The sequence below is a fragment of the Salmo trutta genome, chromosome 25, assembly GCF_901001165.1.
Source record: "Salmo trutta chromosome 25, fSalTru1.1, whole genome shotgun sequence".
Lineage (NCBI taxonomy): Eukaryota > Metazoa > Chordata > Actinopteri > Salmoniformes > Salmonidae > Salmo > Salmo trutta.
In genome coordinates this window covers 15,465,525-15,481,847 of record NC_042981.1, presented here as the reverse complement: position 1 = coordinate 15,481,847, position 16,323 = coordinate 15,465,525, and the positions used below count along the sequence as shown (strand labels likewise).

Here is a 16,323-nt window from a genome sequence, read left to right as displayed (position 1 = left end):
GATAGACCTAGGCTCGGGCACTTCCTGATTTAGTTTCTGCCTATATGAGGGGAGCAACAAGATGGAGTCATGGTCAGATTTGCCGAAGGGAGGGCGGGGGAGGGCCTTGTATTCATCGCGGAAGTTAGAGTGGCAGTGGTCCAGCACAATCAATGTGCTGGTAGAATTTAGGTAGCCTTGTTCTCAAATTAGCTTTTTTTTTAATCCCCAGCTACAATAAATGCAGCCTCAGGATTTGTGGTTTCCAGTTTACATAGAGTCCAGTGAAGTTCTTTCAGGGCCGTCGAGGTATCTGTTTGGGGGGGTAAACTATAATCGAAAATAATTATTTTGGTAGATCATGCGGTCAGCATTTGATTGTAAGGAATTCTAGGTCAGGTGAACAAAAGGACTCGAGTTCCTGTATGTTGTTATGATTACACCATGAGTCGTTAATCATGAGGCATACGCCCCCGCCATTCTTCTTACCAGAGAGATATTTGTTTCTGTCGGCGCGACTCATGAAAAAACTCAGTGGCTGTACCAACTCTGACAACATATCCCGAGTGAGCCATGTTTCCATGAAACAGAGAATGTTACAATCTCTGATGTCTCTCTGGAAGGCAACTCGTGCCCTAATTTCGTCCACCTTGTTGTCTAGAGACTGGACATTGGCGAGTAATATGCTCGGAAGCGGTGGATGGGTTGCTCACCTTCTAAGTCTGACCAGGAGGCCCTCCGTCTGCCTCTCCTGTGGCAACAACGTTGTTTTGGGTCGGCCTCTGGGATTAGATCCAATGTCCAGGGTGGAGGTCCGAACAAAGGATTCGCTTCGGGAAAGTCGTATTCCTGGTCGTAATGTTGGTAAGTTGACGTTGTTCTTATATCCAATAGTTCTTCCCGGCTGTATGTAATAACACTTAAGATTTTCTGGGCTAACTATGTAACAAAAAAATACAAATTACTGCATTGTTTCCTAAGGACTTGAAGCGAGGCGACCATCTCTGTCGGCGCCATCTTGCAATATTGAATGTCAGTCTCCAGTAATATGCACCTTTACTCCAGCCCTGCCTCTGCTCTGCCTCTTCCACATTCCACCCTGAGAGTTAAGAGACAATAACCTCAGGTCTTTAACCTCTCTAGGGGGTGTGGGACGGTAGCGTCCCACCTGGCCAACATCCAGTGAAATTGCAGAGCGCCAAATTCAAAAACAGAAATACTCATTATAAAAATTCATAAAACATACAAGTGTTATACATCGGTTTAAATATTAACTTCTTGTTAATCCAACCACGGTGTCAGATTTCAAAAAGGCTTTACGGTGAAAGCATACCATGCGATTATCTGAGAACAGCGCCCAGCAGACAAATCATTACAAACAGTTACCAGCCAAGTAGAGGAGTTACACAAGTCAGAAATAGTGATAAAATGAATCACTTACCTTTGATGATCTTCGTATGGTTGCACTCACAAGACTCCCATCAAACCTCAGGATTGATTATAAACATTGTTAGACATGTTTCTACGAACTTTACTGATACTTTTCGGATTTTTCGTCTGTCTGTTGTGACTGCCTTTGAGCCTGTGGATTACTGAACAAAACGCGCGAACAAATTACTCAATAAATGTTTGTTTTGTTTGATAAAGTCCCTCTTTATATCCAAAAAACGTTTTGTTCGCGCGTTTTGTTCAGTAATCCACAGGCTCAAAGGCAGTCACAACAGACAGACGAAAAATCCGAAAAGTATCAGTAAAGTTCGTAGAAACATGTCAAACGATGTTTATAATCAATCCTCAGGTTGTTTTTAGTCATCATAATCAATAACATTTCAACCAGACAAAAGCTTTGTCAATATAAAAGGAAAACAAGAAAGGCGTGCTCTTGGTCGTGCGCATGAAAACCCTCGGGGACACTGAATGGTCCACTCATTCAAAGTGGTCTTACTCCCTCATTTTTCAGAATACAAGCCTGAAACAATTTCTAAAGACTGTTGACATCTAGTGGAAGCCATAGGAAGTGCAATTTGAGTCCTAAGTCAATGGATACTGTAATGTCATTCAATAGAAAACTACAAAAATAAAAAAATCCCACTTCCTGGATGGATTTTTTCTCAGGTTTTCACCTGCCATATCAGTTCTGCTATACTCACAGACATTATTTTACCAATTTTGGAAACTTTAGAGGGTTTTCTATCCAAATCTACCATTATATGCATATCCTAGCTTCTGGGCCTGAGTAGCAGGCAGTTTACTTTGGGCACGCTTTTCAGCCGGCGGTGAAAATAGTGCCCCCTACCCTAATGAAGTTAATGTAAACACTGCTCAGACTTTACCCAATAACCCAGAGTAATAAAGTAGACCTTACAACAGCAATACATCATGTTAACCCTAACTTCCACCCCTCATTCTGTTTATCTAGCTTTGATTCTATCAGGAATCAAGGTAAGACCCAAGTGCAGAATGTGTGAAGTAACAATGTTTTTTGTAACCACAGGGGCATTGAAACGACAGGTCAAGGCAGGCAGGGGTCAATAATCCAAAGTAGGAGCAAAGGTACAGGAAGGCAGGCAGGCTCAGGAACAGGCAGAGTTCAGTAATCCAGAGGTGGAGCAAAGGTACAGGACGGCAGGCAGAGGTCAGAGATGGGCAGAGTAGTCAGGCGGGCGGGTACAGGGTCAGGACAGGCAAGGATCAAAAACCAGGAGGACAAGAAAAAGAGAGGCTGGGAAAAGACTGGAGGTGACAGGACGAATGCTGGTAAGCTTGACAAACAAGACGAACTGGCACAGACAGACAGAAAACACAGGCATTTGGTATTTGGTATTTTATTAGGATCCCCATTAGCTGTTGCAAAAGCAGCAGCTACTCTTCCTGAGGTCCACACAAAACATGAAACATAATACAGAATGACATAATACAGAACATCAATAAACAAGAACAGCTCACGGACAGAACAAGATACATTTTCAAAAAGGCACACATAGCCTACATATCAATGCATACACACAAACTATCTAGGTCAAATAGGGGAGAAGCATTGTGCCGCGAGATGTTGTTTTATCTGTTTTTTTAAACCAGGTTTGCTGTTTATTTGTGCAATATGAGATGGAAGGAAGTTCCATGCAATAAGGGCTCTATATAATACTGTACGTTTTCTTGAATTTGTTCTGGATTTGGGGACTATGAAAAGACCCCTGGTGGTATGTCTGGTGGGATAAGTGTGTGTGTCAGAGCTGTGTGTAAGTTGACTGTCACGGCTCCTCCTCTGCAGTGCAGGGGCGCTTCCTCCTGCAGGCACAAGAGGGTCGTTAATGATTGGAGCTGGTGTGATTGGAGCCACCTGGGCTCAGGGTATTTAACAAACTGCTCCACTAACCTCTCTGTCTCCTTGCTTTGCTTGCTCTCTCCCTGCTCCTCCAGGTATGAGCCTGTTTTGTTTGTTCCTTTGTTGATGTATTTAGTTTCCACTCAGTCATGTTTACACACACATATTCACGCATCCATGCACCCTACATACACCCTATATTATGACATTTCCACACCTCATTCCTTTTCCTTTGTTTAGAGTTAATAGTTTTGTTTTATAATAAATAACTTTTTGAATTGGCCTATACTGGTTGTTGATGTCCTCTCATTTTTGCCACAGGCTATGAGCCGGCCTGTGACAATTTGGGATTTTCAACACAATTTGGGATTTTCAACACAATTTGGGATTTTCAACACAATGTTTCTTATAAAAAGAAGTGATGCAGTCAGTCTCTCCTCAACACTTAGCCAATAGAAACTGGCATGCATAGTATTAATATTAGCCCTCTGATTACAATTAAGAGCAAAACGTGCCGCTATGTTCTGGGCCAGCTGCAGCTTAACTAGGTCTTTTCCTTGCAGCACTGGACCACATGACTGGACAATAATCAAGATTAGACAAAACTAGGGCCTGCAGAACTTGCTTTTTGGTGTGTGGTGTCAAAAAAGCAGAGCATCTCTTTATTACGGATAAACCTCTCCCCATCTTTGCAACCACTGAATCTATATGTTTTGACCATGACAGTTTACAATCTAAGGTAACACCAAGTCATTTAGTCTCCTCAACTTGTTCAACAGCCACACAATTCATTACCAGATTCAGCTGAGGTCTAGCACTTAAGGAATGATTTGTACCAAATACAATGCCCTTAGTTTTAGAGATGTTCAGGGCCAGTTTATTACTGGCCACCCATTCCAAAACAGACTGCAACTCTTTGTTAAGGGTTTCAGTGACTTCATTAGCTGTGGTTGCTGATGCGTATATGGTTGAATCATCATCATACATGCTTTGTTTAATGCCAGTGGTAGGTCATTGGTAAAAATAGAAAAGAGTAGAGGGCCTAGAGAGCTGCCCTGCGGTACACCACACTTTACATGTTTGACATTAGAGACGCTTCCATTAAAGAAAACCCTTAGTTCTATTAGATTGCCATATCGTGGATTCAGAGCTGAGGTTGAAAAGCCATAGCACTTAAGTTTTTTTACCCAGAGGATAAGTGGGGAAGATGGGCAACACCTGGAGGCGGTGGAGACAAGCACAAGGACAGGGAAAACAGATCAGGGTGTGACAGATTCTCTAGCCAAGCCTTAGAGCTGGAGACTGAAGCTGAAGACTCTCTTTCTCTCTCATTTCAATGGGCTTTACTTTCTCTCTCAAGTCAATTAAATGGTCTTTCTCTCTCAAAGTGAAATAAACAATAAAACATGAACAGTAAACATTACCCTCACAAAAGTTCCAAACAAATTAAGACATTTCAAATGTCATATTATGTCTATAGAGGGTGTTGTAACGATGTGCAAATAGTTAACGTACAAAAGAGAAAATAAATAAACTGTCTTCCCCTCTCTCTCTTTATTACTCTCTCTATATGTCTCTCTCTGTCTCTCTCTATAGCCAAGAGATTTCACCTGTCTCTCTGTTGCTTCCATGTTTAACCAGAGGTCGCCCCTTAAAGACCACTAATTAAATTAGCATCCCTCCTTACAGAAGGGCAACGACGCCCTCTGCTCTCTCCTTCTCTTTCATCCCCCTCTTCAGCTCTCACCTTGGGGATGTCATTGTCCTCATTCTTAATCCCTCTTCTTCCTTCTTATCCTCTTCCTCCATCATCCTTTCCTCTCCATCCCCTACCCACACTCCTTCCTCCAGCAGTAATGCAGAGAGGGGGAGAGAGAGGACAAGAGGGAGAGGAGAAGAGGGGGGAGGAAGAGAAGGGATAGAGCAGAGGAGGCTGTGAAGGAGAGGAGAGAAGTGAGGATGGAAGGAAGAGACTGAAGGAGAGGAGAGAGAGAGCAGAGATAAAAGAGGGGAGAGGAGAGAAGAGAGGAAAGAGGCGAGGAGAGAGCAGAGATAGAGGAGAGGAGACAGAGAGCATAGACAGAGAGCAGAGACAGGGAGAGGAGAGAGAGCAGAAAGAGGAGAGAGAGCAGAAAAGAGAGTACTCTTGTTTAGCTAATCAGAACTCTGATTGGTCCTGCTAAAAAACCTTTGGAGTCATCATGGTAACCACTCAGGTAAAAAAAATAAGAGTGTGGCGTGTGCAAAAAGTGTTTGTGAGTGTGTGTCTGTTCTGGAATGAAATACAGACCGACTTTAGACTCCTGTCCTGATTAGCATGGCTTTGAACTTCAACTTCAAACACAGGAGGTGACGCTTTGAATAATGCATCATATCTCTCTCTCAATTCAATTTAAGGGGGTTTATTGGCATGGGAAACATATGTTTAAATTGCCAAATCAAGTAAAATAATAAACATAAGTGAAATAAACAATAAAAAATGAAAAGTAAACATTACACTCCAAAAGAATAAAGACATTTCAAATGCCATATTATGTCTATATACAATGTTGTAATGATGTGCAAATAGTTAAAGTACAAAAGGGAAAATAAATCTATGGTCATACATTTGGCAAGAGGTTAGTAAGTGCAACTCAGTTTCCACCTCATTTTGTGGGCAGTGTGCACGTAGCCTGTCTTCTCTTGAGAGCCAGGTGTACTCTCTCCACGTGTACTCTCAGGTGTACTCTCAGGTGTACTCACTCCACGTGTACTCTCTGGTGTACTCTCTGGTGTACTCTCAGGTGTACTCTCCACGTGTACTCTCTGGTGTACTCTCAGGTGTACTCTCTGGTGTAGTCTCTGGTGTACTCTCTGATGTACTCTCAGGTGTACTCTCTGGTGTAGTCTCTGGTGTACTCTCTGATGTACTCTCAGGTGTACTCTCTGGTGTACTCTCTCCACGTGTACTCTCTGTTCAGGGCCAAATAGCATTCTAGTTTGCTCAGTTTTTTTGTTAATTACTTGACACATTAGAAATAATTATCTTTTTATTTTCTCATGATTTGTTTGGATCTAATTGTATTGCTGTCCTTGGGCTCTGTGGGGTCTGTTTGTGAACAGAGCCCCAGGACCAGCTTGCTTAGGGGACTCTTCTCCAACTTCATCTCTCTGTAGGTGATGGCTTTGTTATGGAAGGTTTGGGAATCGCTTCCTTTTAGGTGGTTGTAGAATTTAACGTCTCTTTTCTGGATTTTGATAATTAGCCTAATTCTGCTCTGCATGCAGAGGATTGTTTTTGCCGAATTCTGCATGCAGAGTCTCCATTTGGTGTTTGTCCCATTTTGTGAATTTTTGGTTCAGACCTCACAACCATAAAGGCAATATAACTGATTCAAGTATTTTTTTTCAGATCCTAATTGGCATTGTCAAATTTTATTTTCCTTTTGATGGCATAGAAGGCCCTTCTTTACTTGTCTCAGATCGTTCAAAGCTTTGTGGAAGTTACCTGTGGTGCTGATGTTTAGGCCGAGGTGTATAGTTTTTGTGTGCTCTAGGGCAACTATGTCTAGATGGAATTTGTATTTGTGGTCCTGGCAACTGGACCTTTTTTGGAACACCATTATTTTTGTTTTACTGAGATTTACTGTCAGGGCCCAGGTCTGACAGAATCTGTGCAGAAGATCTAGGTGCTGCTGTAGGCCCTCCTTGGTTGGGGACAAAAGCACCAGATCATCAGCAAACAGTAGACATTTAACTTCAGATTCTAGTAGGGTGAGGCCGGATGCTGCAGACTGTTCTGGTGCCCTCACCAATTTGTTGATATAAATGTTGAAGAGGGTGGGGCTTAAGCTGCATCCCTGTGTCACCCCACGGCCTTGTGGAAAGAAAAGTTTTATCCACACACTTGTTTGTGTACATGGATTTTTACGCACATTTTATCCACACACTTGTTGTTTGTGTACATGGATTTTATAATGTTGTATGTTTTTCCCCCAACTCTACTTTCAATCAATATGTATAGCCAAATTGAGTCAAAATATATTTTTTAAATCAACAATCGTTAGAAGACGTTGCCTTTGTTTTGGTTTGTTTGTTTGTCAATAAGGGTGTGCAAGGTGAATATGTGGTCTGTCATACGGTAATTTGATAAAAAGCCAATTTGACATATGCTGAGTGCATTGTTTTCACTGAGGAAATGTACGAGTCTGCTGTTAATGATAATGCAGAGGATTTTCCCAAGATTGCTGTTGATGCACATGATCCTCTCCTCCTCTCTGATCCTCTCCTCCATCCCCCTCACCCTCTCCTCCAGCAGTCTGATCCTCTCCTCCATCCCCCTCACCCTCTCCTCCAGCAGTCTGATCCTCTCCTCTATCCCTGGGTCTGAGCTGGGACTGAGCTGTATTGGGATAGGGATAACTAAGGGCTTGGACAGTGAGGGCTGGGACTGGGCTGTATTGGGATAGGACCAGGGATAGGGATAACTAAGGGCTTGGACAGTGAGTGCTGGGACTGGGCTGTATTGGGATAGGACCAGGGATAGGGATAACTAAGGGCTTGGACAGTGAGTGCTGGGACTGGGCTGTATTGGGATAGGACCAGGGATAGGGATAACTAAGGGCTTGGACAGTGAGTGCTGGGACTGGGCTGTATTGGGATAGGACCAGGGATAGGGATAACTAAGGGCTTGGACAGTGAGTGCTGGGACTGGGCTGTATTGGGATAGGACCAGGGATAAGGATAACTAAGGGCTTGGACAGTGAGTGCTGGGACTGGGCTGTATTGGGATAGGACCAGGGATAGGGATAACTAAGGGCTTGGACAGTGAGGGCTGGGACTGGGCTGTATTGGGATAGGACCAGGGATAGGGATAACTAAGGGCTTGGACAGTGAGTGCTGGGACTGGGCTGTACTGGGGAGGTATAGGATAGAGCTAGGATAGTCAGGACTACCGCTCCACTCCCTCAAAGACCTCTTTGTGCATCAGCTGCGGCCAAGAGATGGAAAGACACAGGGGAGATGTAACCCCACCAGGGGAGGACCAGGCTAGGATCAGGGGAGATGTAACCCCACCAGGGGAGGACCAGGCTAGGATCAGAGGAGATGTAACCCCACCAGGGAAGGACCAGGCTAGGATCAGGGGAGATGTAACCCCACCAGGGGAGGACCAGGCTAGGATCAGGGGAGATGTAACCCCACCAGGGAAGGACCAGGCTAGGATCAGGGGAGATGTAACCCCACCAGGGGAGGACCAGGCTAGGATCAGGGGAGTTGTTACCCCACCAGGGGAGGACCAGGCTAGGATCAGGGGAGATGTAACCCCACCAGGGGAGGACCAGGCTAGGATCAGGGGAGATGTAACCCCACCAGGGGAGGACCAGGCTAGGATCAGGGGAGATGTAACCCCACCAGGGGAGGACCAGGCTAGGATCAGGGGAGATGTAACCCCACCAGGGGAGGACCAGGCTAGGATCAGGGGAGTTGTTACCCCACCAGGGGAGGACCAGGCTAGGATCAGGGGAGATGTAACCCCACCAGGGGAGGACCAGGCTAGGATCAGGGGAGATGTAACCCCACCAGGGGAGGACCAGGCTAGGATCAGGGGAGATGTAACCCCACCAGGGGAGGACCAGGCTAGGATCAGGGGAGTTATTACCCCACCAGGGGAAGACCAGGCTAGGATCAGGGGAGATGTAACCCCACCAGGGAAGGACCAGGCTAGGATCAGGGGAGTTGTTACCCCACCAGGGGAGGACCAGGCTAGGATCAGGGGAGATGTAACCCCACCAGGGAAGGACCAGGCTAGGATCAGGGGAGTTGTTACCCCACCAGGGGAGGACCAGGCTAGGATCAGGGGAGTTGTTACCCCACCAGGGGAGGACCAGGGGAGATGTAACCCCACCAGGGGAGGACCAGGGGAGATGTAACCCTACCAGGGGAGGACCAGGGGAGATGTAACCCCACCAGGGGAGGACCAGGGGAGATGTAACCCTACCAGGGTAGGACCAGGGCAGGACCTAGGATTAAAGCATTTAATCTCATTTCGGTGCCTGGGGTGGTGAACTATAGTACCCCAGAGAGAGAGATAGGGGAGAGGGGGGATTAGCATGATGTTACAAACATGATTGGTGGGTGTGTGCATTTGTGTGTGTGTGTGTGTGTGTGTGTGTGTGAGAGAGAGAGAATACAGTATATTCATGTGTGTGTGACCACACTGACCATCTCTCCTCTCTCTCCAGGGCTCTGGTAGGTCCCCCAGTGGTGAGTCCCCCCCCCCCAGCAGACTACCTCCCAGTGGGCCAGAAGCCAGAGGCTGTGGTCCATGCCATGAAGGTACTGGAGGTCCATGAGAACCTGGAGAAGAAGATCCCTGAAGACTACAATGAAGACCTCAGTGAGAAGGAGAAGGCCATCGTTAGGGAGATGTGTAACGTAAGAAACTTTCTCCTCTCTCCCTCTCCTATCCCAACAAGCTAATAATGAGAGCTTCATTAAGATACATGAGTTGCGTCTCTCTCTCTGTCTGTCTTCCCCCTCCCCCTTTCTGTTTGTTTGCCTGTCAAAATCACAAGCCTGCCATCGCTTTGATGGAGAGCAATGTTTCAATTACTGCACAATTACCCCCCTCCCTCCCTCTCAAGCCTCCCCCTCTCACCCTTCCCCCCTCTCACCCCTCCTCCCCTCTCACCCCTCCCCCCTCTCACCCCTCCTCCCCTCTCACCCCTCCCTCCCTCCCTCTCACCCCTCCCTCCCTCTCCCCCCCTCCCCCCCCTCTCACTCCTCCTCCCCTCTCACCCCTTCACTTCCCCGTGCTATAATTGGAGGTTCCCATAAAGGAGCCGTAGTGTTTACGACACACTTGTCAGCGCAATTAAAATAACTTCACTGGGAGAAACAATGGAAGTTCTTATTGTGGCCTTTTAAGCCTTCGAGCTCCATTCCCCCTGTAATCCTCCCAGATACATTCCCCCTGTAATCCTCCCAGATACATTCCCCCTGTAATCCTCCCAGATACATTCCCCCTGTAATCCTCCCAGATACATTCTCCCTGTAAACCTCCCAGATACATTCCCCCTGTAAACCTCCCAGATACATTCCCCCTGTAAACCTCCCAGATACATTCCCCCTGTAAACCTCCCAGATACATTCCCCCCGTAAACCTCCCAGATACATTCCCCCCGTAAACCTCCCAGATACATTCCCCCTGTAAACCTCCCAGATACATTCCCCATGTAAACCTCCCAGATACATTCCCACTGTAAACCTCCCAGATACATTCCCCCCGTAAACCTCCCAGATACATTCCCCCTGTAAACCTCCCAGATACATTCCCCCCGTAAACCTCCCAGATACATTCCCCCCGTAATACTCCCAGATACATTCCCCCCGTAAACCTCCCAGATACATTCCCCCGTAAACCTCCCAGATACATTCCCCCCGTAAACCTCCCAGATACATTCCCCCCGTAAACCTCCCAGATACATTCCCCCCGTAAACCTCCCAGATACATTCCCCCCGTAAACCTCCCAGATACATTCCCCCCGTAAACCTCCCAGATACATTCCCCCCGTAAACCTCCCAGATACATTCCCCCTGTAAACCTCCCAGATACATTCCCCCCGTAAACCTCCCAGATACATTCCCCCTGTAAACCTCCCAGATACATTCCCCCCGTAAACCTCCCAGATACATTCCCCCTGTAAACCTCCCAGATACATTCCCCCCGTAAACCTCCCAGATACATTCCCCCGTAAATCTCCCAGATACATTCCCCCCGTAAACCTCCCAGATACATTCCCCCTGTAAACTCCCAGATACATTCCCCCTGTAAACCTCCCAGATACATTCCCCCTGTAAACCTCCCAGATACATTCCCCCTGTAAACCTCCCAGATACATTCCCCCTGTAAACCTCCCAGATACATTCCCCCTGTAAACCTCCCAGATACATTCCCCCCGTAAACCTCCCAGATACATTCCCCCTGTAAACCTCCCAGGCCTAGGATAGGATAGAACTATGAGGTAGAAGCTACAGGCCCTGCCTTCTCTCATCTCAACAGCATGTCCACCACCAAACATGTAGGATGCATCCCAAATGGCATCCTACTCCCTCTCATAGTGCAGTTCTTTTGACCAGGGCCCATCAAAAGTAGTGCACAATAAAGAGAATATACACTCTGTGACAGGCCTGGCGAGGAGTGCAGGGTACTTTGGGACCAGTGTTCTCGCAGGGACAACCCCCGGGGCCCTTCCAGGCTTTCAGTAGCCATGCCTGTTGGTTGTTCCATACAGAGCTCTGTACATGAGAGACAGAGAACATGGAGGCACAATGCAGTCATTTACAGTCAAGTATCCCATCTACCATAAAGACATCCTGGTCACTAATGAGGTCTATGTTACATGGTCCTGTGGGTCGACCTCTCTCTCATCAGAGTTGGGAGTTATGTGTTGCACAGCTGTTGTTGTGTCCCCCTATAATTGCATTTTCTGCTCAGATTATGTGGAACACATTTTTGTTGACACCTATTGGTTGGCTGGATTCCAGTCATATCTATGGTTCCCATGACTCTATGACCTCCCTTTGACCCAACCCACAGGTCATACCCTCAGAATGCATACATTCAGATATAATCAAATGTGATACAATAACAAGCTTTGTGTAACAGTTTTTTAAAGCCTAATTAGTACTACATTTCACTTCTAGAGACCCTCATCTGAAGGGACTGGATATACTGTAGATAGTATATAGCCGTTGTGTGACAATGTTGTGTAACGGGGGTTTGTGTAACAGGGGTTTGTGTAACAGGGGTTTGTGTAACAGGGGTTTGTGTAACGGGGGTTTGTGTAACGGGGGTTTGTGTAACAGGGGTTTGTGTAACGGGGGTTTGTGTAACGGGGGTTTGTGTAACAGGGGTTTGTGTAACGGGGGTTTGTGTAACGGGGGTTTGTGTAACGGGGGTTTGTGTAACAGGGGTTTGTGTAACGGGGGTTTGTGTAACGGGGGTTTGTGTAACAGGGGTTTGTGTCCCCTCTCTCACTTCCCTGTACCCTGTTGTGTTCTCAGGTGGTGTGGCGTAAACTAGGTGACGCTGCAGGCTCCAAGCCTTCCATCCGCCAGCATCTCTCTGGGAACCAGTTCAGAGGGCCTTTGTAGTCCTTAAGACCACATTAACCAGCACACAGCAGCACTCAGACGAGACAAACGGACAGACAGACAAATTAACAACAACAACCATGGACCCTCAGCACTGAGTGCACAAACAAGGGGCACATCTCAAATGACACCTTCCTATTTTCTCAGCACTGTGTGACCATGGCTAGATGATCCACACAAACGCTAACCTGAACCCAAACCTCTGTGCTTAGCCTCCCCTAACATTGTCCCCTGGTGGATATTGGAATGTAGGCTACACCTGACCTGGGTAGTGGGTACAGTCACTCAGTTTAGACCTAACGGACAAAATAGGCCGCGCCGATGAAGGGTTAAAAACAGCAGTTGGCAATCCTATAGTCTCTGACCACGTTAGCTCTCATTTTCTGTTTATTTAAAGACAATTCTACATGTTGAATGACCACCGTTCATCAGTAATCTAGTGGCCACGGCCAACGTTGGTTCTGGTGTCTTGTCTTTAAAGAGAAGGATAAACTGCCCCTTACAACCAGTCACTACACCTGAGCTACTATACATGTGACCTGAGCTACTATACATGTGACCTGAGCTACTATACATGTGACCTGAGCTACTAGACATGTGACCTGAGCTACTAGACATGTGACCTGAGCTACTATACATGTGACCTGAGCTACTAGACATGTGACCTGAGCTACTAGACATGTGACCTGAGCTACTATACATGTGACCTGAGCTACTAGACATGTGACCTGAGCTACTATACATGTGACCTGAGCTACTAGACATGTGACCTGAGCTACTAGACATGTGACCTGAGCTACTAGACATGTGACCTGAGCTACTATACATGTGACCTGAGCTACTAGACATGTGACCTGAGCTACTATACATGTGACCTGAGCTACTAGACATGTGACCTGAGCTACTAGACATGTGACCTGAGCTACTATACATGTGACCTGAGCTACTATACATGTGACCTGAGCTACAGTACTTTACCTGACTCTCTGCCATCTCCGACCAACCTTTGTTTTGGTGTTTGTAAATGTTCACCTATCAAGACTGACAACCACTCCAGGACAAACAATTTTACTATTCTCAAGTCAAGGCCCTGATATGTTCTGTTCTTGACTTTGCTTCCATTACTTGTCCGTTCAACAGCCAACTGACTGGCAACTCCTTACAACATAGATGAGGACAAATACTGGAAATCGAATGATGTCATTTCCTTCAGTGTAGAATCACAAGCCATAGGGTTATATGACGTGAAACCTAGCTGCTGTAGGATGCTGTTTAATAATGTAGTCCTCTTTTGTCTGAGAGAGAAGTATGTATACAAATGTAGACGCAAAGTGTTAAACTAAATTCTAGCCCCAAGTAAGTTGTTTAACAAAACATAGTGCTATTTTTTAACCTGTTGTATTTAGTGTCCATGTGTGTTTGTGCTTCAAATGGCATCCTATTCTTTATACCAACACTATGTAGGGAAAAGGGTGATATTTGGGATGCACACTTTATAACTAAGTACAGAAAGTGGCACACCGAGTGCAGTTTCATAAGTTTACTCCCAAGGCAGAAAGCTTATAGCCTGGGGGCCAGTCTGCTTAGGCACTCCTGAAAACTCCTTATAGAACGCTCATGACAAACATGACTTGACAATGACAGCAATGGAGTTGGCAAAAGCACAAACAGTTCTGGGACCAGGCTAGAAAGCTGTCATACTATTAACTGAAACATGAACTCAAGGAAGGGTTATGGTTCATGCCTAATATAGTGCCGCTTCTGATGATTGATCATGGATCAGAAAGTCAGACTCTTGCTAGATGGAAGTGGGACTTTTCATTTACAAATCTGCAGTTCTTATGACAATCGTTGATACGGTTTGAAAACAACTTATTTTGACCAGTCCTAAGTATTCTCTCTGAGCTCTTACAGGAAGTATACCTTATAAAGTCTCATTGGAGTCTACACAGAGTGTACAAAACATTAAGGACACCTTCCTAATATTGAGTTGCAACCTTTCTCCTCCCCTTCATCTACACTGATTGAAGTGGATTTAACAAGGGACATCAATAAGGGATCATAGCTTTCACCTGGATTAACCTGGTTAGTCTGTGTCATGGAAAGAGCAGTTGTTCTTAATGTTTTGTACACTCAATGCATGTTTACTGAGGTCTCGGAGCTGGATCCTATGTATACTTTATAAGGTGTCTTAGCTGGCTCCTGTACATTATGACATGTGTTAGGCCTGTGTATGCTGTATGAAGTCTCATAGGTTATCACTGTACAATCAGTCAGTCTAGCAATCCTTGGCAAGTCTCATACAATTCTTATGTATGCTGTATGAAGTCTCATAGGTGTCATCTCTATATGAGGTCTTCCAGCAGGACTTCAGTGTACAATACACTGCGTAGCTAAATGAAGCTTCATAGCTGTGTTCTATACTCTACGGCGGCTGCTAGCCAATTTCTGTGTATTTGAGTCATCTCAGTATTGTCCGTGGTCTTTTAGGTGACATTACCTATATAACACTGACATAAGACGTCATTAAGAGTTATAACAACAGACAGATGTCATTAGGAGTAATAACATCTATGTATATGCTAATCTCTTCTTTATAGGGAGTTGTACAATGAATGAAGTCTCATAGCTGTGCTGAGTTCTAGTGAATACAGTATATGAGCACTCATAAGAGTCTATATACTGTAGGAGTAATATTGGCTAGGTTGAGGTCTGAATAGGCAGTTACAAACTGTGTTAAAAGAAACTTGCTGTATTCTCGGATTTGTGTTCTAAAATCTGAACAAAATGTTTTGTCAGATTGGTAAATTAGTCTGAATTGAGTTTTACACATTGTCAATCTATATCGGGGTATAATACATGTATACACAAATTGTTATTATACAGAAGGTTGTGTATAAATGTATGTTTACACATCTCCATGAATTCTGTGAAAAAAAATATTCTCATTTTATTGATAGCAGAAGAGCGGCTGTGTTCATCCCAAATGGCACCCTATAAAGTGCACTACTTTTGACCAGGGCCCCTATTTGCCCTGGTCAAATGTAGTGCACTAAATAGGGAATAGACTACTATTTGCGATTACAGTTTTTCTCAATTGCTAAAACACAATTTCTGAAACCTTGCTCCATTTCCTGAAAACATTAAACACAAAACCTCATCTTCAAGCACTATTTACATAACCTCTGACTCCTCTCGCAAAATGAAACATTCGCCTCAAAACAGTTTTACCTGTGTTCAAAATCAAACACTGCTCTCAAATCATAAACAAAGTGATCAAAATGATATACACTCTCAAGCAGTCAGTAAACAATACACCGAAAAATGGAAAACACATTGTTCAAAACATGCAATTCTCAGGGAGAAGTACATTTTTATCTAAAAAAAAAATCATATTTTTCTGTCATTGTCTTTTGATGAACGAAAACATGTTCTATCATAGTAGCTCAAAATTGATCAGAAATTACTACTCTGCTTTGCTCTTTGCTATTTTGTTTTTGTTCTTCCTCCTCCTTGTACCCCTATTTTTACAGTACTGTACCCTGCATCTCACAAACTTGTCCTTTGTCTCTGTGATACTCTAATTTTTGTTCTTTGTTGATATGAACCTGCAACCAGTCAAAATCTATTGAGCAGTCAGTACTGTTAATAAATGGAAAGCACAATGTTCAGGGCCATTGATGTTAAACCATTCCCTTACCTGAGCAGCTCGGTGGAAACTATCAATGACATGTGTTCTCTATTTTTATTCCATTGTTGCCACTTGTGTTTACCAGTATGGATGACATGTGCATTAGAGTGCAGAATGTGTTTTGAGAATGAGAATGTGTTTAGAGTTTTGCTGAAAAGTCTAAGTGAGATCTGCAAATTGTGTTTTACCATGT

General features: G+C 44.9%; 1 protein-coding gene across 3 annotated transcripts in view; it reads left to right on the top strand.

Annotated features, from left to right (window-relative positions):
• LOC115162059 (coiled-coil domain-containing protein 85C-A) overlaps positions 1 to 9,651 on the top strand; it is a 75,827-nt gene extending 66,176 nt beyond the window's left edge. For all 3 annotated transcript variants that reach the window (XM_029712983.1, XM_029712982.1, XM_029712981.1), the window contains one exon: positions 9,526 to 9,651. In XM_029712983.1, coding sequence (XP_029568843.1) covers positions 9,526 to 9,636 — 111 coding nt within the window. In that variant the 3' untranslated portion in view covers positions 9,637 to 9,651. The remainder of the gene's footprint in view (positions 1 to 9,525) is intronic.
• The last annotated feature ends 6,672 nt before the right edge of the window (positions 9,652 to 16,323 follow it).